Source organism: Crocuta crocuta, unplaced genomic scaffold (genome assembly GCF_008692635.1).
Source record: "Crocuta crocuta isolate KB4526 unplaced genomic scaffold, BGI_CrCroc_1.0 scaffold561, whole genome shotgun sequence".
Classification (NCBI taxonomy): domain Eukaryota; kingdom Metazoa; phylum Chordata; class Mammalia; order Carnivora; family Hyaenidae; genus Crocuta; species Crocuta crocuta.
The window spans coordinates 732,254-756,793 of NW_027530529.1; the positions used below are offsets into that span (position 1 = coordinate 732,254).

Below are 24,540 nucleotides of genomic sequence, written 5' to 3' on the forward strand. Positions count from 1 at the left end.
CGAGACCTTGAGTCAAGAACGACGCACGCCCCGGACCTCGGGAAAACCGGCAGGCAAGAAGCCTAATCGATGAGAGAACTCCGTGTGGAGAAGAGAGGAGGGCTCGGAGAAGAGAGGACGCCCGAACAATCGAGTCCTCGCCCCGGCAGAGGCCTCTCTGAGGCGACCCCGGGCACGCGCTCCGCCTCGCAGCGGCCCCCGAGGTCGCGGTCTCCCCCCGCCCCGCCACTCAGCCCGCGCCAGCGGGGGACCAAGGCGGCGCGCAGGAAGCCGGCACCGGGGAGCACGGACCCTGCCTACCTCTCGGCGATGTAAAGGGTGCCGGTGCCGAGGCCCTTGCCGTTCAGCACAGCCTCGGTCTCCGGCTGCTGCTGCCGGAGCCCCTCGGCCGAACCGGGCGGCGGGAAACTTCTGAGGAAGCTCATCGCAGCGAGGAGCGCGGAGACACAAGCCGGTAGCAAGCCGAAGCACGGCCACTCCAGCCGCTCGCCTCGCCCCGCCCCGGAAGTGGTGGCGATGACCCCGGAAGAGCAACTTAGTCCGCCCCAGAATGCGAGCCGCGTTCACCCGCTGGAGAGACGTTCTGGGGCAAACTCTTAAAGGCCTCAGAGGACCAGGCGGCGTCGGTCACGTGGCCCGGCCCCTCCCCCTCGCCATTTCTAAGGCTCCGGCGGTGAAATAACTGAGCACTCTCCAACGTGCTAGTGCTGGGTTGTCCCAGCAACCCTGTGAGAGAGGAAGCACGATGAATAATAAACTCCTTTTCTACAGAAGACGAAACAGAGGCCTGAGCCTTGGACGGGAATCAAAGAACACACTCTTCTAGAGGTTAGAGCGCTCATAACTGGGTTCACGGCTCTTCTGGCCGGCGCGGGCCTCATCCCGGCCTGTCCACATCTCAACTTCACAGCCGCGCCCGCGACATCAGTCTAGGCCCTGACGCTGCCCCAGTGCGGGAGCCGCGTGTCCTCCGCCCAGTCTCAGGCAGGCAAACGAGCCCAAATTGGTAATTAACTCAGGGCGAAGAGTTGGCTGTGTCAAGGAGGAGATGGGCGCTAAGGGGAAAAGAATTAGTCCTTCGGATTTGAAACGCTTGCTTTATTTCTTTGTTAGGCACCGAAGAGCGAAGTAATAATGAAAACTTTAATCAGAATAATAGCAAAGGGTAACCGATTGTTATGTGCCAGGCACTGTTCAGGCTTTTTCCCAGTATTATTTCATTTCCTCTTTATGCCAGTTATATGGGAAAGTGACTCTTGATCCAATTTTACAAATGGGAGCCTGAAGCGTTAAACTGAAGAGCAAGAGTTTAGCCATGAGAGACCTAGAGGAGTTGAAGGAAGTCAGTCTCTAGGCCAAACTTTTCTTGCCTGTAAAATCAGTGTGATTATACCTATGCAGTAGCACCAGTTGAGGCTGGATGGGCAGACATGTGGAGTAGCTGTATTTGTATCTGCTGAATAGAGGAATATTCTATTTTTTTAAAAAACTGGGATTCTGTTTCTTGGTAGAGAGACTGGAGGAAGGGTACTCTGAGCAGGGAGAGTATTAGGAAGTTGTTGCTATGGTATAGGTGAGAGAGTGGCAGTAAGAATGGAAATGGAATAGAGTCTAGAGCAAAGGTAAAGAGTCTTTGTAAAGTCCTCAGAATTTGGAGAGAGACTGAGGGAAAGAAAGTGGTGAAAATGAAGAAGAGGATAGATGAAGAGAGAGGAGCCAAAGATGATTTCCAGGCTAAGTGACTGGATGCTGGCTCATTTCTCCAAGATGGAGAATCCAGGAGGAAAAGTAAGCTTTGAGAGTAGCTAACAATCTAATGCAGGAAATGGAGAGTTTCAGGGTTCCATGGAATAGCTACGCATGGTTGACTATTTAGTAAACAGAATCCCCAGAAACTCATTCTCTTTCTGCTCAGAAACAGAATCCCCCAAATCCTGCAGAGAGAAAATTGGCTAAGACCTGTGTAATAATTTCATATCAACTTGACATAGTTTTCATAGCGTCATTAAAAAGCAATTGTCTAACAGCAAAACATTTTACTCAAGTGTATGACTGAAGAAAAGGGATCTTTTAGCTCTGACAAGGAGCTCTTCACCTGTTACAGTGACAGGCTCAGAGGAGGTATTTAAGCCTATGTATGCCAAAGCAAACAGGCATATCACCATGAATTTAAAGAAGGGCAGGATTTGTTCCTTTACTTCCTATATAAATCCCTATGAGTAACATATGCTGTAGGCACTTAAGTCTCACATATGTATAGTGTTTTACTTTTCAAAAGAATGCTTTTCTCACTCCTTCTCTCCTTTGATCTTTATAATTCTGTGAGGTATGCAGGCTGGCTGCTGCTGTTATGCCCATTGTATACATGAGAAAACTGAAGATCAGAGCAATTAAGTGATTTGCTGCAGGCTACATTACTGGTATGCAGCTAGATAATTAAGTTCCTGCCTTTAAAAATTTTTTTTAATGTTTTTTATTTATTTCAGAGAGAGAGAGACAGTGTGAGCAGGGGAGGGTCAGAGAGAGAGGGAGACACAGAATCTGAAACAGGCCTCAGGCTCTGAGCTAGCTGTCAGCACAGAGCCTGACACAGGGCTCAAACCCACAAATCGTGAGATCATGACCTGAGCCGAAGTTGGATGCTTAACCGACAGAGCTACCCAGGCACCCCTCCCCCGCTTTTTTTTATTAACCAAAACTCTCTCTTGAACTACAGACTTTTACATCCTGAAAGACGTCTCCATTTGGCGGTTCCACAGACCCTTGTCATTCAGCTTATCAAAAATTGAACTTGTAAACTATGGACTTTAGGTGACAATGATGTGTCTCAATGTGAGTTCATTGGTTGCAACAAATGTACCTCTCTGGTGGGGAATGTTGGTAATGAGGGAAGTGAGGCATGACTGGGGACAGGGGTACATGGGAAATCTGTGTACCGTCTGCTCAATTTTGCTGTGAACCTAAAACTGCTCTAAAAAATAGTCTTAATAAAAATAAATAAATAATAGTCTTAATAAAAATTTGAATTTACTATCTTCTCACTCAACTCTGCTATTTCTCCAGCATCTTATTATATGGAAAAATACCACCTTACATTTAGGTGCTCAAGTTAGAAACCTGTAATTTATCCTTATTTCCTTATTCTTCCTCACTCTTCATATTCAGTAATAATAAAAATTGTTAATCATATGTGGTTTATCTATATGATGGAATACTACATGGCGATGAGAAAGAATGAAATCTGGCCATGTGTAGCAACATGGATGGACCTTGAGGGTGTTATGCTGAGCGAAATAAGTCAGGCAGAGAAGGACAAATATCATATGTTTGCACGTGTAGGAGGATTAGGAGGAACTTAACGGAGGACCGTGGGGGAGAAGAAGGGGGCAAATGGTGGGGGAAAGGGAGAGAGGCAAACCATGAGAGACTCTTGAATGATGAGAACAAACTGAGGACTGATGGATGGGGGGGGGGAGGGGGAGAGATGAGTATGGAGGAGGGCACTTGTGGGGATGAGCACTGGGTGTTATATGGAAACCAACTTGACAATAAACTATTTGTAAAAAAAAAAAAAAAGAAAGAAAGGAAAGAAACATTAAAAATTTTTTAAAATTATTAATCATAATTATTAGTTATAATAGCACCAGCAAATTGTATGGGAGTTCCGCTGCTTTGTACCCTTATCAACATTTGATGTTGTCTTTTTCATTTTAACCATTCTAATGGGTAGGTAGTATATCTTATTGTGGTTTTAATTCATATTTCTTTGAAAATGAAGTGTTAAGCACTTTTTCATGTGTTTATTGGCCGTCTGTGTATGTATATATTTTCAAATCTTTTGGCAACTTAAAAAACAGATCGGCGGATTAAATGCAATCCCCATCAAAATTCCAATTGTGTTTTTTATAGAAATTGACAAACTGAAGTGAACCTGAAATTCAAATTGCCCAGAATTGTCAAAATAATGTTATAAAGAAAGAAAAAGAGATTGGAGGACTTGCTTCCTGATGTCAAAACTTCCTACAAAGTTACATATACTGGCACAAGTGTAGCTATATAGATCAGTGGAATAAAATTAAGAGTCCAGAAGTAAACCATATGTTTCTGGTCCACTGAGTTTTGACAAGGATGCCAAAGGAATCCAGCGAAGGAAAGAAGTTTTTTTCAGTAAATGGTGCTGGTACAATGTACCAGCACATGTAATAGGCACATGTAAAAGAATGAATTCAGATCTCTGACCCCGTATACAAAAGTAATTCAGAAGGGGTCAATCACCTAAACTTTTTTTTTTTAATGTTTTATTTATTTCTAGGAGAGAGAGAGAGAGACAGCGTGAGCAGGGGAGGGTCAGAGAGAGAGGGATTCACAGACTGAAACAGGCTACAGGCTCTGAGCTGGCAGTCAGCACAGAGCCGGACACGGGGCTCGAACCCACGAACCGTGAGATCATGACCTAAGCGAAAGTCGGATGCTTAACCGACTAAGCCACCCAGGCGCCCCTCAATCACCTAAACTTAAGAGCTAAACGTATAAAACTAAATTTTTGTGACATTGTATTAGGCAACAGTTTCTTAATTATGATTTCTAAAGACATTTTTGTAAAAAGAAAAGCTGAAGAATTGAAGGAAATATTTGCAAGTCATATATTTGGTGAGGGTTGGTATCCATAACAGAACAACAAAAATACAGATAACCCAGTTTAAAAAATGGGCAAAGAATCTGAACAGATGTTTCTGAAAAGAAGTTAAACAATTGGCCAATAAGCACATGAGAAGATGCTCCATATCATTAATCATCTGGGAAATGCAAATCAAAACTGCAGTGAGAAACCACTTTGTAGCCAGTAGGATGGGTGGAATATAATAATAATAATAATGATAATAATAATAATAATAAAAGATTGATAATGTAAGTGTTCTCCAATGTGGAGAAATTGGAACCCTCGTGCATTGCCAGTGGGGAAGGTGAAAAGATACAGATCCTATGTAGAACAGTTCAGCAGTTCCTGAAACATGAAACAAGAGTTACCATATGACGTAGTAATTCCATCCCTAGATATGTAAGAGAACTGAAAACATTTCCACACAAAAACCTGTTCTCCAGCGTTTGTTATTCAAAATAGGCCAGGAGTGGAAACAATCCAAATATCCATCAATTGATGAAGATCAACAAAATAAATGGATAAACAGTGTATTAGAATATTATTCATCCATAAAAAGGAATGAAGTACTGATTCATGCTAACACACGGATGAAGTCAGTGTGCCTGGGTGGCTCAGTGGATTAAGTGTCCAATTCTTGATCTTGGCTCAGGTTCATGAGTTAAAGCCCCTCATCAGGCTCTGCACAGTCAGCATGGAGCCTGCTTGGGATTCTCGGTTTCCTTTCTCTCTGCTCCACCTTCCCCAACCCTCTCTCTCTCAAAATAAATAAACTTTAAAATGATAATTAAAAAAAACTTTAAAAAACATAGATGAAGTCATGAAAACTTGCTAAATGAAAGAAGTCAGGAACAAAAGGCCACATATTATGTGATTCCATTTATATAAAATGTCCAGAATAGGCAATCCTTATAGACAGAAAGTAGATTAGTGGTCGCCAGGGCCTGAGGAAAAGGGCTGAATGGTGAAGAGTAATGTTGGGGTAGTAATAATTGGGTTTCTCTTGGGGGTGATGACAACCTTGTGAATATACTAAAGACCATTAAATTGTACACCTTCCAATGGTGAATTTTATGGCATGTGAATTATATCTCAATTATATCTCAATTTAAAAAACCAAGAAGAATGGTTTCTAAATGAAATGTACAAGAACTTTTGGAAACCACTGCATAAGCACATCTAGATTATTTGAAGTGGCTGTGTCTCAGAGAGGACCGTCATTACAATGCCTTCTCTTTCCCTCCCATATGCCTTTTATGGTTGTGGGTCTGTGCCTCTTTGGCACTGTCCTGATTCTGCTTACAACATCTCTCAGCTAAAACTCCAGCTCTGCCTTCTGGATCAGCCTGAATCTGAAGCTAACATCTCAGTTTTCCAGAATTGAGCCAGCTTGCTTCTCTCTTCATTGTTGGTAAGCCCTCGTTACCATCAAAATTCATCCTTAGTAAAAAACAGACAAAACAAAACCCCCCAAAAAACAAAAAGACAAAAAACTAGACTTGAAATATAGAAAAGTTATTCAAACTAGAGACAGCACAGGTTCTAATCAGGTTCTATCATCCTTAATCGAGTGCTTCCTCTTTTTTTTTTTTTTAATTTAAATTTATTTCTGAGAGAGAGAGACAGCGTGAGCAGGGGAAGGTCAGAGAGAGAGGGAGACANCTGGTATCCTCCTAGCAGGCAATAGTGCCAAAGAGAAAAGAAAATGGACATTTCAACAGAAAGATATGAAACAATTGCAGGGAAAAGGGAGAACATCTCCCCTGTTCAACTTCCTGTAACAGTTGTTCCTAATGTTAGAGTGCAAGTATGCTGCTGAGAAGCCTGCTGCTTTCCCAGTTGTTGTTGTTGTTGTTGTTGTTGTTGTTTTGTAGGAGTTTGTGACATTTCAGTGAGTCTTCAAATATAGTTTAACATTTCTATAATGTGTTCATTTTAAAGACTGCCAGTCAAATCAGAAGTAACTGAGAGGCGGAGTGAGTGGAAGACAGGGCGGTACTTCTGTTTTCCAGGATAGAGGTTTGTAAGGAAAGGAGTATAGAGAAGTGGAGATGTAAGGTGTGAGGGCCCATAGGGGGCAAGAGGGAAGGGGCCAGATCAGGGACACAGAAGGGATATGACAAAAAACAGGAGACACTTCCTCCTTGGAGACATGCTGGAAAAAAGGCTGAGTGCTTGAGTGTGGATAAAATAGCTTTGAAACAGGCAAGAGGAACAATACGTGGTGGCCTATACTGTGAACTAGTAGGTTCCTAGTTAACCTTTCATTTGGGACATGACTTTATATGCTAAAATAATGCTGCAAATATTAAGTCACACCCCCTTAGAGTGTTCCTTCTCTTGATTTTCATTTAACTTGTAGGACCTTAAAGAGTTCATGAAAAGTCATTAAAGAGTCAAAATTATACAGGCATTCATTTCTCCCAACAATTTAGTTTCACTAGAATAGTTTCCTTATGTTTAATAATTGTGCCTCTACGAAGTGGTCCCAGCATCATACACCAATTCTTGGTTTTAAAAGAAAAGAACTCTTCTACATCCTCTGGTCTCATAATCTGAAAGAGGTGTGGGCTCACGGCTATTCTCTAGACGCACTCTCAGCTCTAGAAGACTCCTTTACACTCTCTCAAGGCTGCCACAGCACTGTCACCTCCACTTAACTGATTCTGTTTAAGTGAAAATTTCAAATAAACCACTGAGAAACACTGTAGCTGGTCATTTCTTGCCAGCTTAGATCAGCTTTCATTCCATTAAGTGAAATTCTGATTTAAAAAGTTCTTTACCTAAATAAAATAAACTCAGAAATTTTAAAAGTAGTCTCTATGCCCAAGGTGGAGCTTGAATTCATAACCCCAAGATCAGGAGTTGCAAGTTCCACCTGAGGAAGCCAGGTGCCCCAGTTAATCAATATTTTTAATCAGAATTGCAAATAATGATGAATTCCACTAGTTTGTTGATAAAAGAAGAAAAGAAAGAGTTCACCATTCACTGTCAATCTTACTGTCCCCTAGAGTTAGCTAGGTCTATCACATCAACATTCGTAGATGAGAATCATACCCAGGATTGTTGGAAGCCGCTTCAAGTCATCTGGTCTAACCACTCTTCAGATGTGTTGATCTATTACACTCCTGCCAAGTGACAGTGCAGCTTAAACCCACACATCCCCTATTGGTGAGATTTCACTCCCAAAGTTATTATTACAAAAGTCTTAAAACTTCCCATAGAATAAATGAAAGCTTTGCCTCGTGGCTTCTGCCCTCTGGTCTAGTTCTGTGCTCCCAGAGGATCACACAGAACAAATAAGTCCCCAAGTCCAAGGTCTCTCTAAGGTGTCAGTTCTCCAGAGGCTATAAAGATAGAATTCTTTCAGTAGATAGCCTCCTAATACCTATAATTAACCTAGCTGGCATATAGCTTGAAAATTACTTTGGCGGGGGGTGGGGAGGGGGACACCTGGGTAGCTCAGTCGTGAAGCATCTGACTTTGGCTCAGGTCATGATCTCATGGTTCATGAGTTCGAGTCCCACATCAGTGAGTCCCCCCTTCAGGTGAGCCCCGCTTCTCTCACCCTCTCTCCGCCCTTCCTGGGATTCTCTCTCTCTCTCTCTCTCTCCCTCTCGAAAAAAAAATTACTTTGGGGAAATAGATACACTTGTAAATTTACTTTCTAGATAGTAGAGAACAATTCACCTGTTCCTTAGATGACAAAAATTTTCAGCCTTCATCAATTATTATTGAAAATTCTTAGCTTCCTATGTGCCACAAGATTTAAAATAAACTAAGTTTGCAAACACATCATGATAAATACATCAAATTATTTAAATTTTTTATTATGACAATTGACATATATTAAGCGAAAGAAATGACAGAAGTATTATAATAAAACATTTTGAAAGAAAAAGTTACACAATTAGGCCAATAGCTATAAAATAGCTTTAGGCCTGGCTTATAACACCAAGAGTTCTGATCAGACTGTAGTGAGACATTGAACATTTCATTAACAAAAAGTATTGGCACCAGCCACAACAGATTTTGGTTGTCACTTACAAGGGATATTATATTTAAACAACTATGCACTGCAATTCTAACACACTAGGTGTTCATACACTGCAGTTAACCCCTGAAGCTTTAAGCTACCAGGAATTCCCATATTTTCTATGCACAAAATTTACTTTGTGCATTATTGGAATCACATTTCCAGTTTTCAAATCTCCCCCCCACCCACACACACATGCAGTACATTATATGTGGCAGAGAGCACGCCAGCTTCCCCTATTTGACTAAAACAGCATGTTCCTGATTACCTCTCAACAGTATTATGCTAATCTTGGAGCTTCTGTTTTAGCTCTCATCTCCTAGAAACAAAATAAAGCATTCTGAGAACCTATTCCAGGAATAATTTTTTTATGCATAGGAAAATAAAGCATTTCATAGAAGCATGTCTGAAAATCCAAGAGGCATTCTGATCAAACGCTTCCTGCACCCCAGCTACTATTACTTTAAAACCAAATGAAAATTTAACATAGACCATTTACAAATTCTTATCTGCAATTTGTATTCTTCACCTGGAAATTCATGATTCCCAGTCTTCACCTCTGAATGGATGACGCTAGCAAAGAAACCGACAACCCCACGTTAGCTGACAATAGAGTAAGGTACTTTAGATAGAAATTATGACACACTTAGATGAATTTTAATTCTTTGTGCTATAAAGGTGAGATATTAGAATGGTAAAATTATCAGATGGCAAAATAGTACTGGTGTCTTAATAAAAAGTTGTGGTAACATGTGCCATGTAAAACAATGCTAGAATCAGCAACTCTACAAGATTTCAAAAATACGTTTCATCAAACGTGGAGAGAATTGGATTTGGAATTTAACATCCCTTCCAGCAGACAAATACTCCTGTGGAATTCAGTCTACTGAATAACAAGAACCAAATCAAGCAATTTTAGTTTTTCTTTCTTTTACAGATTGAAAAGAAACCAAGCTCTGCCCCAATCCGCCCCACCCTTCCCAGCACGGGACAGTCCCTTTGAAGGTGCAGGCAGAATCTCCCGAGGGGCGAGGGGCGTGGGCAAGCTACAATTCAGATACCATTATCAAGAAGCTACTTTGCTAAGAGAACAAAACAACAGACCAACATTGAGAATACCCTAGTTAGGCATCACGAAAGCCACGCACTATAATATGCTGTTAACTGCCAAATTGAGGCTATTATAGCTGTTCCCAAATTGAAAATTCATTTACACTAGAGCTGTGTGTGCACATGTATGTCTACGTGTGTGTGTGTATGCATATTTGTGTATAGTTTTCATGCAATGATTTTAAAGCTTTGGAGAAAAGGGTTATTAGTCTAATTTCAAGGCTTGTCCACATAGCAGTATTGACATGCACCAACTCTGCTAAAAGGGCAGGAAAATGAAAAAGACCATGGCACAAGTTTTTAAACAATTTTAGGTTTAATTACATAATGCACCTGTAGATGTTCTAGCATAAACACAATTGTAAAAATCTACATCCTATTTTAGGGTATTTTTCCACCTCCCATCCCTTAAAAGCTGTACAGTTATATAAAAAATGTGACTCTCAAGCAAAATAAACTTTTTTTTTTTTGCAACATACAAAATAAGTTAAATGATTCAGAAGGTCTTGAGCCATTAAGTATCCCAATGACTGTGTTCTGGCCATCCATAAGCATGACATGCAGCTCCTGGTCTATGACCAGAACTCAATAAATACAGGTCAAACAAAACCCCAAACACTTAAATTAGATTTCTTTAGAAAGTGATGAAAGTCAAGAAAATATATAATTAGGGTTAACAATTCCATTCTTAACTTACATCATCCAGTGGCAAAATGAACAAGGCAGGTCACTCAGTCCTTAGTGCATTTACTAGCTTGTACCGGTTTGGCAAAAAACACAAATGTAGTTCCTTTAAATGTTTTTTTTTCCTCATTCAAAATGTCTAAGGAGCTTAATTAATAAATTTCTACTCATCTAGGAATTTGTTATGCCCTCTCGTATAACTTATGCATAGGATAGATAGATCTTAAAAGTTATTAAAACAAAAATAACATTTTCCTTAACTGAAATCACAATGTGCCAGAATTGGGGTTTGCAGCATATCCCAGAAAGAAATGGTACAAATATAAAATGAAAAAAAAAATTGAGCTTACATGACCAGAATGAAGGAAAAAATCCACTCATGTAATCCTATTCTAACCAATTTCTGAGAAGGTTTATCTGAGTAAAAAAAGCACTGCGTTTACAATCTAGTGGTTATCTACCAAGCATACTACAGTTTGGCTTATGAAGACTGCTTGCTTGCTGGGGAATGACTCTCTCCTCAGTATATGTCACATAGTTACTAAGTAATTCTTGGCACTCAAAAAATGTTAAATTATCATTTAAGTTGAAGTGAAATATTTTGAAAACAGACTATTAAGTGTACAGATAACATAATAACCCAGTTTAAATACATTGATAGCAAAGGGCCTTGTCTTTCAGGATTGGTATAAAAATAAGAAAATCAGCAGTTGAATCGCCACTTCCAAAGTAGGTGCGGGTACACACTGGGAATGGTGGATAAAATAGGAATGGATTTCATTCTAAGAAAGTTTAAGAACAATATTAAGCAGAGGACTAGATAGATTACAGCAGATATGCAGTCTTGGCATTCTTACTTCTTGGACAACCAGGAATATTTTTTTAGAATGTCAAACCAAGAACAGGAACATCACTATTTTTCTCTAGACTTTCTGTAATTAAATGTTCATAATTCCACATCAGTTACAATTATTTGTCTTTTTACAATGTCAATTAATGATTTGAAAGATTCATTTTTTATTTCTGCTAACATCTAAAGTANACTTGTTCAACAGCTGTGAGGCAATCATGGACCTGTTCCACTGTGTTGTTGAAGGGCACAGTTCACTTTTTCTGAATATTAGACTTACAGATTCTCTGGGTTCCTTTCAGTCATATGGCAGAACTAGCAAATGGTTAACCATTCTTATCCTCACAAACATAAGCTAAAAAGGCATTCTTTGTGACAAAGTAAATTCCATCAATCCCATTTAAAACTTGGTAACATCTCCCCACCATTTTACCTCTAAATAAGCACATGCCTACATTTTAAAAAATACGTATACTTTGTTCAAATGCATATTATAATAGAGATGGGTCCTATTAACCCAAAGTTGAAAACTGGAGTTTATAATATCCTTTTAAAATTAACTTGTTTAAAAATGTTTCTTTCCAACAATGTCTTTAGCATTCGAAGTCCTTGGTTCTTTGGCAGGTCATATTTAGAAAAAAAAAAAAAAAAAAAAAAAACATAAAAAAAANTATTCTCTGCATCTGCAACCTTGACCAACTGGAAAGAGATGTGTCAAGGACACCCAACCTCAGTATATCAGGTATACTCTTGAAAATATCTATCTCTGCCATCATTCTCTAATAATGTGCCAACAACGGAGAATGTTTTACACTAAACACTATTTCATCGACACAAGTCTACAAAACCAAAATGTATATTTTCAGTCTGAGCTCCTTTCATATATTTTACTTGAAAGCTTCTGCTTTGTGAAAATGTGGCTAGTTTTCAAACCTTTCCAGACACTGCAAATGAAATATTCTGAGTACTAAACAACATCTCCCCTTAATACACGTGCTACGGACTGTGGAGTTTGACATTGGGAGTCCATCGGTATTTTAAAAAGGCTAACGTATTAAAGGGCTCTACTATATAGCAGCTGTGATGAATCTACATCCGTGGTTAGTACTCTTAAGGATCCAAAATGTTCTAAACTCAAAGGAGCCACTTGCTTATACTCTGTCCAGTTCCTAATGACTGAGTTACACCTTTGGATACAGAACATTGACTTTTTCCTAAATGTTTTTTAACTTCTTCAAAGCATGCTCAGGTAGTATTTCAGAGAACACAAGACTCCATGAGGGACTCAATCTAGTCACCAAGCAGCAGAACTCTTCTTGAACTGTTCAACAATTAACCGCCCATAATTAATCTGTCTGCATCATAACTTATCTCAGAGGCTTCTGCAATCTTTGTAGATGGAACAGTTAATTGGCTTAATGAGAATGTAAGGTTAGCAGGCAGACATTCGCTGTCAAATTCACAAACATTTAATTCAAGTTCAGTAAATTAATAGGCAGCAGAAGTGGTATCATAACCCATGTCAGTGGGACTATGCTAAATCGAACACTCAGTCTTTACTATGATAACAACGACCTTTTGCTCTCTGCAGAAGGGTAAAAATAACCCCTTATTTCACATTAGGCATCCTGTAAAATAAATAATCTACCATCGGATACTTCTTATCACTTGCTTAACTACAGAGCGGTGGAAGCAGGAGCTGGTGTGTCCAGAGGTAGAGACGGGGGGCACACGGGAGTTTCTACACGGTAGTGGCTTTACCCAGCTGCAGGACTAAAATGGTAGAGGAAGAATGGCAAGAGAGGCCACCTGCACATTCTAACCACTTACCTTGCACTAGTAGGAATTCTTCTATTGCTTGCCTGTTAGATAAGTTAAAAAGGCTACCATTCTTAATTGACTTTCAAACAAATGAACAAACCTGGCCAGAAAGGAGGCTTGGTAAGTGAGTATGCTTCCTCACATAACCCTGCTCTACCGTTTGCAAATGTTAAGCCCTTCCCTCCCTTCCAGTGGAACATTGTCTCAAAATAAAAGTCACAACTTGCTTGGAACCACATGCTATTGGCGCATCCTATTTATAGGCTGCTTTCATTATTTTATTTTTTATACAGATACATATACATTGCTAGAATCAAAGCAAAAATATTAATGGGCAGGTACTACAGAACTAAAGTGAAACAAAACAAAACAAACAGAAGAACCAACAAATGAAAAACAACAGCTATAAACTTTCAAGGCCAAAAGATAAGACTTCAGGGCAACACCTGTTGAGGAAGGAAAAGAAGGAGTATAAAGTTTCTAGAGAGGTATTTATAATGCAAGTCTAATGCCAGCTTTTTAATAATAAAAAAGAGAAGTGCTTTACTATACACTGACTAGCACATATAATGCTTAATTTGGAAAGAAAAATTAACAAAGTTCCTTGGGCCAGCAGCAGATACGGTGTGTCTGTTGCCGGCAACAGACACGACACTGGAACAGAAAAACCCAAATCCCAGGGCAAAAGTATTCACAGAAGTAATGGCTGAAGGTTTCAGAATTTGACAGGCAAGGTTTAATCACAAGTGCTACACTTTATACAATGTTATTTATGGCTCTGCCTGAAATTTTACAGCTGTAACAGTAATAAGACAAAGTTCATATTTTAGTGTCAATTACATGTTAGTTATTTATTTAGTTATAAACCCCTTTTTTCTTGAAACAAAGGGCTCATCTTTCATTAAAGCATTGAGATGTCTGAAATGGATGTCATGCCTATTAAGTGTATTGGTGGTTCTCAATCAACTCTGTTGGTCATGTGACTGTTAATGAATTTTAATAGAAGTCTAATGGCCAAAGGCCAAAACTACATTCAAACCCTGCTAATATATCCAGGCAGATAGGAAATTCCAATGCACACACATACACACACACAGATACACACACATACATGCTAAAACTCAAACTAAAAACCTCCCAAAGGAACTGCTTTGTTTGTAGACTTCAATTTGAAGTAGATACTAAAGGCAAGAATAGACCAGTTACAATTCACCTGAAAATCCTTTCCCCGTTTTCAAATGTGCTAAAATACCGCTGTCAGCTTAGCATCTCTTCATGTATGTTATGTATAGATGTATTTCTTTCAAAATGGGATATTTCAGATATTTAAGTATTAAGTGGCCAGAAGACCAGAGTTACACTGTCTGCAAAGTTTACAGTCCACCTGGGCCTAAAGAAAGACCACATTTATGTCACTAATAACTCTCCATTGATAGTATATTAGATTAGAGGCCACCTCATCACCACTGCATAAAGCTGTTTAAAAAAATTTGCTGCTAGCACAATCTGGTTGTCAAAGCTTCATTATACATTTTACTGTACAAATGTTTTTCAGATGATTTTTTTTTTTTAAACAAGGAACTCGGTATAACAGAAACTCAGGTTAGAGTTTTTAATGATGGTACTTTCTCCGTCTCTTCTTTATTAAGTGTGGTTATCTCCAATAGTAAAACAAGCTGATATTGTGGATGCTGTTACTAAATGACGTATGTATGATGTTATCTACAGTTCTCAAACTGTAACAACACAGACTTGAACTTTTAAAACAGTCTGTTAATCATCATCTATGCCATGAATGTTTAAATATAATATATATTTAATATGAAAAAGCTAAAGCACAAGTGCTTTCTCCCACCCCTAATTCTGTTTTGGGCCCTCACAGATTCGGAATGCATTCTTATCCACCCTTTTTCACAAAGTCAGGAGAGCTCAGGAAATATAAAGTCAAAAATATACAAATCTTTGTTGTTATTATAATAAGATTTTTTTCCATGAATGAAATTACCAAGGACCATGAACTTGGAAAAAGAAAATCAAAAGGAATTTACAGCAATTATTTATCTTCAAAGTTCAAAACTGGTCACTTCACAGAAAGACTTCAGGGTTTGTTGAAATTTTTCTTCTAAAAAGTCATTCTGTAGTGGAGTTTTCTAGGAAAAATAAAACAGCTTTTAATAACTGGCCCGCTGGTGTGAGAGCTACCGTGGAATAAATTAGCACAAAAATGGAAAAAAAGTCTTATAACTGTTCACTATTACAGACATAATCAACAAGGTCAGTCACTCTCAAAAGCTCATCTTCCTCCTCTTCTGGTGCCCCTGCCTCCTGCCCACCACTTGTCCCATTGGGGGCCAGGCCTGCACTGGCTGTGCTGCTGTCCTTCGGGGTCTGAGGCTTCTCAGCTGGCTTGCCAATCAAGTTCTCAATGGCTTTGCCAGGACTCTGTCCATTGGTGGAAGGCAAGTCCACTAAGCTATAGTCCAAAGGACTCCCCACTTTGCCTACATTTTCAAAGTCCTCTTCCTCATCACTGTCTATCCGGTAGGGCTTCTTGGTGCTCTCTTGTTCTGAGGGCAAGACCCTGGGCTGGCTGTCATGAGCAGGCTGATCTGCGTCTCCGTGAGCGTTGTCACAACTCTCCTCCTCGTCTGTCTCGATCCGGTGTAGCCGTTTTCGGGACGGTTTGCCGCCTTCCTCCTCATCTGCTTCTGAATACTCATCTGTGCTTCGACCCCGCTTTCGAACTGACCGCTTTGATTCTTTAGCTAGCTCATCATCTTCAGAGTTCTTGGACATATAGCTCTCTAGAATAAACAGCACATTTAAGCCATCAACACTGTTAACCGTAACAGAGTTAACTAATTCTCCTTTTCCTCCCCATATTCACCCCATGTCCTGCTTTCAGACTTGCTCATAAATCCGTATCTCCCTCCTCGCAGGTTTGTGACAATCCACGGTATGATCCACAGTGTGCCTTTTAACTAAGATTTTAGGAAAGATGAAAATCAGATTTCTTAGTGAACAAATATGGTGACCCTTAAATTAAATGGAAATGGGGGTAACAACAGAGAAATTACCGTCCACTAGCCCTCAAATTATGGAGTCATGTAAACATACTGATAAGGAAAGATTAAACGGAGCACCCAACTCTGGGCGTCTGGAACAGTGCACTAATAACTCCTACCTGTCTTATTGAGTGTCTTTGATAGTCCTTAAAGGTTTTCTTTCCCTTGTCTGTACTTATATCTAGGTGGTCTCCTCTAATCTTGCGGATTTCCATCTATATGCTGATGACTCTATTATTTGTTTTAGGCACCCCCTAAATTCCAGAGTCATGTATCAACCTGCCTACTCAACATCTATGCTGGGATTTTTTTTTTTTTTTAATTAATTAAAAAAAAATAAGCTTCACACCTGGCGTGGAGCCCAACATGGGGCTTAAACTCACAACCCTGAGATTAAGACCTGAGCTGAGATCAAGAGGCAGATGCTTAACTGACTGAGCCACCCAGGCATCCCTATGATGTGATTTCTAGAAAGGCATCTGAAATCTAACGTGTCCAGAACTAAGGTCCTAAACCTCTGCCTCAAACCTGCACTGTTCTGGTCTCCGCCATCTTATTACTGCCAACTCTACTGCAATCACTCAGTCCCTCTTTTGATCGCTTTCTTTTTGCCATTGAACCCAACAATATATCCGTTGAGACTACCTTCAAAATATATCCATTATCTGGTATCTTTACTACCACTACCCTAGTCTTACCCACCATCATCTCTCACCTGGCCTATTTCAATGGTTTCCCAATTGGTCTCCTAGGTTCTGTCCTTGTCCCCTTAAATTTATTTGTAACACAGCACCATAGCAAATTAAAACACAAGTCACATCATATCACTACTCTGCTCAAACTCCTCCAATTATTTCTCCTCTCACACAGGATAAAATCCAAAGTCTATATTATACAATGGCCTACTGTGCTATCCAGTATGGTAGCCAGTAATCACATGTGGCTATTTTAAATTTAAATAAAATAAAAAAGAACAATTCAGTTCCTTAGTCAAACAAGTCACACTTCAGGTGGTCAAAAGCCACATGAGGGTAGTGGCTACTATACTGAATAGCACAAATACAGAATATTTCCATCGCTGCAGCAAGTTCAACTGCATGGCACTGTTCCTCATCAAGGGTTGGCAATTTTTATTTTCATTTTTGGTAAAGGGCAGGCCCTATAATCTCTATTGCAACTACTCAACTTTATGCAAAAGAAGCCACAGATAATATGTAAGAAACAAAGGGTGTGGTTGTTCCAATAAAACTTGATTTACAAAGTCTTTATTTATATAAACAGGCGGGCTGTATGTAGTTGGCGGACTATTGCTCTTCATGATCTGACCCAGTTGATCTCTGCATCATACCAAGCTATTCCTCCCTTCACCCGTTCATTCTCCTTTCACGACCCTGGCCTCCTCTTTTGTTCCCTCAACATGCTAGGCACAGACCTGTCTCCAGGCCTTCACATTAGATGCTCCATCTGCCTATATCACTCTTCTTTCAGATAAACTCAGGACACGCACCTGACATTTTGCCAGGTCTTTATTTAAATGCGGACTTCTTAGTGAGGCGTTCTTATGGTGCCCTGAGATTCCAGCTACTCTCCCAACTCCCTTTACTCCTTTATTCTTCTCCACAGCATTTATCGCCACCTAATATAGCACAGGTTCTACTTATTTATCTGGTTTACTGTCTCAACCCCTAATTAAAGTAAGAGTTACAGATGGGAGTGAGAAGCTTTGGCTATTCACTCTTCTACTTCGAGTGCCTAGAATAATGACTAGTACAGTAAGTGTTTTTTAAAGTTCAATTACTGAATTTATGTTTAATGACACATGAAGATAAATAGACACAGTCAGATGTTTATCTCCTTTCTTTTGCCTCTCATGTCCAAATGTTCTTTTCCCCTTTCTTTCCTAACTTGGGCTCAAACTTAATTGATAAGGATCTTTGAAATCTTCAAAACAGATGATAAATAATGGAGAACTAAATAAAACAGAACGGGGCATAGGTGAGTGTTAGAAAGATTTAAAATGAACTTGGGAAGAACTCTGGAAAAACCGTAAGACTAAACAGGTATCACAGACTCATATTTTAGGGCTTTTCCTACACTGCTGCTCTAAAGCACAACAAAAACTACTAAGAAATAAAAGTTACCAACTGAAGTTCACGGTCAAGGTGGAAAAAGACAGCAGGAACCTGTATCTGAAACTGGTTATTCAGGGCACAGGAGGTTATATCAAAATGAGGGCTGTGAATAATTAAGGGAGCAGAAGACATCTTGCTCAGGCAATTTTCTGAGACTCTTCTATTTCAATGAAAAATTTAATTATTACAATGGAGATGTTAAAAATTGGTACCTTATCAGGTATCATTTATTTAAACTATAAAAAGTGACTCAGCAAAAAAAACCCAAAACAAAACAAAACATGGTTTTTATCTCAAGGATCTGACTGGCTATACTCAATTTCTATGAAATGGTACAAAACCGTAATTCTGAGTTTACTTTGTAGCTTCTACTTCTGCCTTGTCCAAACTTAAGTAAACTGGAGATTTACTCCTTACCTTCACTCTCTGAGCTGGATAGCCTGCGCTTGTGAACTCGTCTGATTTCTTTACCACGTCGTAAACTCTTCTGGGAACCATCACTTTCGGAATCTTCTTTGTAGTTAATTTGTCTTTTCTGATTCCTCCTTGACCGCCTCCGCCGAGTTTCTACAAAATCATCACTAAAATCATCGCTAAAGTCACTTTCTGTTAAAAAAAAAAAAAAAAGTACAAAATTTAAGTCTATTAAATAGAAATGTTATTAGCTTAGGTTATAAAAATATAAAACTATGAACACGGTTCAGTAGTAATAATTTTTAAATCAATCATAGTTGTTGTAAGCCCTCTTTTTTAAAAAACATTTTTTAAATGTTTATTTTTGAGAGAGATGGAGACATAGTGCAAGTGAGGGAGAGGCATAGAGGGAGGGAGACAGAGAATCTGAGGCAGACTTCAGGCTCTGAGCTGCCAGTAGAGCCCCATGTAGGGCTTTAATTCATGGACTGTGAGATCATGACCTAAGCACAAGTTGGACACTTAACTGACTGAGCCACCCAAGCGCCTCTCCTATCTCTCTTTTTTAATATTTATTTATCTTTGGGAGAGAACAAGTAGGGGGAGGGACAAAGAGAGGAACAGATGATCTAAAGCAGGCTCTGCGCTAACAGGTTGAGATCAGAGAGCCTGATGCAGGGCTCAAACCCAAGCACTGTGAGATCATGACCTGAGCCAAAGTTGGATGCTCAACTGACTAGGCCACCCAGGTGCCCTAATAAATCTGTTTTTAAAAGCAGGCTCCATATCCAACATGCGGCTTGAACTCACAACCCTGTGACCTAGAGCCATGCTCTCTACCTACTGAGCCAGCCAGGAGCCCCTAGAAGTCTCTTATTTTCCTTTTAATACTATGAATAAGTGCAGAAGAGTCTTTAATGCCCAACCTCATTAATGTATCCTGTTAGCAGACAATGCTTAAGATGAAAACATGTTTTGGGGCGCCTGGTTGGCTTAGTCGGTTAAGCGTCCGACTTTCGCTTAGGTCATGATCTCGCAGTTCATGGGTTTGAGCCCCGCGTCGGGCTCTGTGCTGACTGCCAGCTCAGAGCCTGGAGCCTGTTTCAGAGTCTGTGACTCCCTCTCTCTCTGACCCTCCCCTGCTCACGCTGTCTCTCTCTCTCTCTCCTAGAAATAAATAAAACATTTAAAAAAAAAAAGATGAAAACATGTTTTATATGATCCTTATCTCACCCTAGAGCTACTCAGTCAATTGCATGGTTGCTCTTCTTGGTGGACAGTTACTATTCTGCCTCAAGATAATCTGCTGCTTCTATGTGTACAGACGTATGGCACAGATTAAATAATTTCACAATGAATGCTTGGCACAGATTAAACCATCTAATCCTAGATGAGACTATTTGAAAGAAGTTTAGAATTGGAGTTATGTTTTTGGCTTTTTTCCATATGGAAATAAAATCTGCTAGCTATAGCATACACGGATACTTAAACTCTCAAAGTGCAGCTAAACAGCACTGTCCTTACCATCTCTGATAAGTAAATGAGACCATGACATTGTGTTAGAGCAGTTTTTCAGGAGTGCTAACAAATTCCAAATTGGTTTAAATGGCAAACTAATAGTTTGAAGGAGTCCAACCGGCCAAATCTGGCACAAACTGACCTACACAGTGATGATAACATATTATAATCACAGACTAAAATAAGAAACTACAAGTACATACTGATCTAAAGAAATAAATATATGTAGAAGGAGGGAAAGTGCTTTCTTACAGAAGACCAAATAATAAAGATAAAAGGAGTGATGGAGCTAGGAAATCATCAATGAATTTTAAAACTATGCGTGAAATATCTGAAAAGAAATGGGATATATAGGGTCTCAAAAATGCCTTCCTACTATTTACTGCTAATTATAAAGGGGAAAATAATGGAGACCTGGAGAACATATATTAGCTCTGTGATATTCTTGCTGAAAAATGTGTAACCTGAATCTAATCACAAGGAAAGAAAAACAACTATTGACTAAGAACACTTTACAAATTAACTAGAGTGTATTCTTAAAAAATGTCAAGATCAATAAAGACAAAATTTGAGGGATATTCTAGATTAAAGGAGACTAGAGACATGAATAAATGCAATATGTACTCCTGGATTTCACCCTGGACTGGAAAAAAAAAATTGATATAAAGGATTATATCGGGACACCTGATGAAATCTGAATGTTTACTGTTAATTAGATAATAGTAGCACCTCAATGTTAAAATGTCTGATTTTGATAATTATACTGTGGTTATGTTTGGAAATGTCCTTGTTCTTAGGAAATAATCCCTGATAAAGAGGCAAGATGTCTTCATTTACTCAAAAGGTTTAGAATAAAAGATATATGAAACAAAAAACCCACAAGCCCAGCCAGGTCACGATGTAATACTCCTTCTTAGTTGTGACACTTCCTCAGGGAGATGACAGCTACCTATCTGCCAATTCTACCAAAAAAGGGGGGGGAAAAAAAGACCCATTATCTGTTCTTTTTAAAAAAAATTTTTTTTAAATGTTTTTATTTTATTTTGAGAGAGGGAGCGAGCGAGAGGGATAGGGGCAGAGGGAGAGGGAGACACAGAATCTGAAGCAGGTTCCAGGCTCTGAGCTTTCAGCACAAAGCCCAAAGCAGGGCTTGAACCCACGGACTGTGAGATCATAACCTTATAGTCAGACACTTAACCGACTGAGCTACCCAGGTGCCCCCATGTTTTTTTTATAGTTTATAGAGAGAGACAGAGCATGAGTGGGGGAGGGGCAGCGAGAGAGGGAGACAGAATCTGAAACAGGCTCCAGGCTCTGAGCTGTCAGCACAGAGCCTGATGCGGGGCTTGAACCCACGAACCGTGAGATCATAACCTGAGCCAAAGTCGGATGCTTAACCGACTGAGCCACCCAGGTGCCCCCTATCTGTTCTTTCAGATACTGTGCCAGTGACTATTTATTTGGCTAATAGGGATAAGCATCAAATGTAAGAACATCAACTACTGCTAATTTATAAAAATGAATCACTGATAGTGATTTACATGTTAGCAATAATTGGTGATCGTTCTCTTTCCAACTGCTAGGTATGGGGAAAATGTTGACAGCTTATTTGAGAATAATTCCAAAGAAATACTATGCAGATAAGTCTAGGCATGGAAACACTTGGCGCCAAAAGAATTCATCACAATCCTAAATGAACTTGGTGTGCTGTTAACACATCTATCTGTATTCATTTTCTTAGATACACTCTATGTGCTTTCTGTGAAAAATTTAGTTACTAGTAAGTCATAAGAAGAGAATTCAAAGTTTTATCAGAAAGCTTATATTACAGTTGAATGGAATTTTATCTTAAGAACTCTTAAGTCCAGTCAGTAGTCATAAGAATTTACTGAGTTGGTGTGATGCGAATGCCAATTATTTTTTACCAGAGTCTCTACTATTCTCCTCAGACTCCTCCTCTTCATCATCATCAGAGTACTTTTTCTTTGGGGTCTTTCTCCGCAAACGCCTGCTTTGCCTCATTGGCCGGGAAGGATGTCGCCTCAGTCTTCGGCTACAGAAATCAGTGTCGCTGTCATCATTAGACGGTGGGTCTTCTTCACTCTCGTCTGGGTTTTCATCAGATACAACAAACTCATCTTGTGATCTGTTCAAGAGAAACCAGCTAAGATTCAAATTCCACCAAGTGCAGTGAGTCTTTAAGTAATGCTTAACGTAAAATACCTGGGTAATTGGATCAATTTATCTGTTAGTAAAATGGAGAAAGGTTTTGCCATCTGTTCTTTTCTTACGAGGTGTTAAGATGAACTGATGCGGATTTTTGTACATAAATTGCTTTGGCCTCTTGGGATGTCCCTCTCATACTTTAAATTCAACACATCGTACAGAGAACTCTTCAGTTCCCAACCGATTCCTCTCTTGTGTCTCCCAGCCTTGTATTTATTTGGTACTGTTACCTTTCCAGTAACTCAAACCAAAAACCTGGTGTTTTTCCTAACTGCATGATTTTAATTTCTCAAACCTAACAAATTATTAACTCTTCCCTGAGCTGACCTCTTAAAGATAAGATCCCAAACCTGATCCCTCTTTCTCTGTTCAGGCACTCATTTCCCACTAAAGCACTACAGCAACTCTCCAGGGAGTCTCTCTAGTCTCTAGATTCATTTCCCCTCCGTATATCCTCCAAATGAAGGCCAGAATGGAGTCTTCTAAAACATAAACCTCATTAGCCTGATGTTACAAACCCAGCAGCGGGCTTTTATCATCATCTTCAGAGTAAGAGTCTGAATTCCTATGCATGACAAAGTACTCCATCATCCAGGTCCTCTTTATCTTAGTCACATCTCTAGCAGAGCACTCTGTACTTCTTCTTCCCCATATTCTTGCTGCTCTGACAGACCAGGAGTTTCCTAAATACTCCATGCTGTTTTATGTCTTTCTGCCTTGGACACATGACTTCTCATAGGATGCTGCTTTGAATCTCAAACAAACTGATTTGCCCATTTTTTCATTCTTCAAATTTCGTATCAAGCTCTATTTCTACTCCAAGGCTTTCTTTGAACTCCCTAAATTTATTGGACTCTTCCTTTGTACTCTAACTTAGGCTTTACCTATATTTTTTTTAGTAACAATCACATACTTAATGACTTTTTGTGATTTACATGTTTGTTTCTTCCACTAACAATCTGAGAGGAGAAACTCTACGTTATTTCTTGCTCTGCATGAAAACCTTTCCTGATCTTCCATACTGGATTATCTGCCTTGACCCAAACCTCTGTGGGTCATCAGAGAACAGTGTCTAATTACCCGTCCTTGTCTACTTCACACGTGACTAGGAACCTCTCCTGCACATGCTGGTGGCAAGTGGCACCAGCTGTGGAGATGCACAGCAAATGAGTGCTCGACTGCGGTTAATAAAATGTAAATACGATTCTGCATATTAAACAAACAACCATAAGCCTACTATGTTTTGCTAAAAATAACCAAGATCAGCACTCCTGAATCTGTTTTAAATAGCCTGAAAATAAAGAGGTCACCCATGTGCCTGAAGAACAAAAGCCCCACCACAGTGTGGCCGAGCTTCTCTGCGTCTAGGGGCTGGGATCTGTTGGCGAACCACGCACCCATCACTGATCTTGAATTCATCCTCGCTCTCTTCTTCATCCAGGTTGCTGTCACTGTCCAGGTCATTCAGGCGCCGGCGTTTCTTCCGGCGTGCAGCAGCTGCCCTCTGGGGCCGTTTATTTTCTTTCCTTTCTTCATCCAAAATAGTGGAGATGTCTTTCCCACGGTGACCTGTGATGGTGGAGATATCTTTTCCTCGGCCAGCTCCTGAGTTCAGGGTTGGGGGGAGGGGGTTAAGGGGAATAGGAGGGAAGAAGAGAGACAACTGTATGTTTATTAAAAGGTTCTCTTTAATAAATAGAGGCTGTCCTTGTTCATGCTTAGCAGCTCATTTGTTTTTTTCCTACAAATAACCACTTTTCTCACAACTTCAGCTGACAGAGCTCTCATCAAGAGTATACTGCATTTGTTTATCCTATGAAGTACAAGTTCACCATGTAAAAAACTTTTTTAAAAAATTTGATACAGTTCACACACTATAATATCCACCTTTTAAGTGTATAATTCAGAGGTTTTCAGTATAGTCACAAAGTTGTGCAACCATCACCACTAACAAATTCCAAAACATTTTCATCAACCTCGAAAGAAACCCCATACCTATTAGCAATCACTCAAGAATCTCTTCT

The 24,540-nt window shown here is 39.7% G+C and overlaps 2 protein-coding genes and 1 long non-coding RNA gene across 5 annotated transcripts in view; 1 reads left to right on the plus strand and 2 right to left on the minus strand.

Moving 5' to 3' along the window:
- Positions 1-493, minus strand: part of CLNS1A (chloride nucleotide-sensitive channel 1A) — a 52,415-nt gene extending 51,922 nt beyond the window's left edge. For all 3 annotated transcript variants that reach the window (XR_013335908.1, XM_077767535.1, XM_077767534.1), the window contains exon 1: positions 301-493. Coding sequence is in view for 2 of the 3 variants with exons in the window: in XM_077767535.1 (XP_077623661.1) it covers positions 301-425 (125 nt within the window). In the remaining variant the exon portion in view is untranslated. The remainder of the gene's footprint in view (positions 1-300) is intronic.
- Positions 494-681: 188 nt separating this feature from the next.
- Positions 682-24,052, plus strand: LOC144234269 (uncharacterized). Its single transcript, XR_013335909.1, has 3 exons — positions 682-828; positions 22,240-22,377; positions 23,958-24,052. It is a non-coding gene; the product is annotated as an uncharacterized LOC144234269 (long non-coding RNA).
- RSF1 (remodeling and spacing factor 1) overlaps positions 13,403-24,540 on the minus strand; it is a 149,436-nt gene continuing 138,298 nt past the window's right edge. Inside the window, exons 13-16 of the mRNA XM_077767536.1 lie at positions 23,914-24,121; positions 22,216-22,436; positions 18,776-18,964; positions 13,403-15,965 (exon numbers count right to left, since the gene is read on the minus strand). Of these exons, the coding sequence (XP_077623662.1) occupies positions 15,400-15,965; positions 18,776-18,964; positions 22,216-22,436; positions 23,914-24,121 (1,184 nt within the window). The 3' untranslated portion in view covers positions 13,403-15,399. The remainder of the gene's footprint in view (positions 15,966-18,775; positions 18,965-22,215; positions 22,437-23,913; positions 24,122-24,540) is intronic.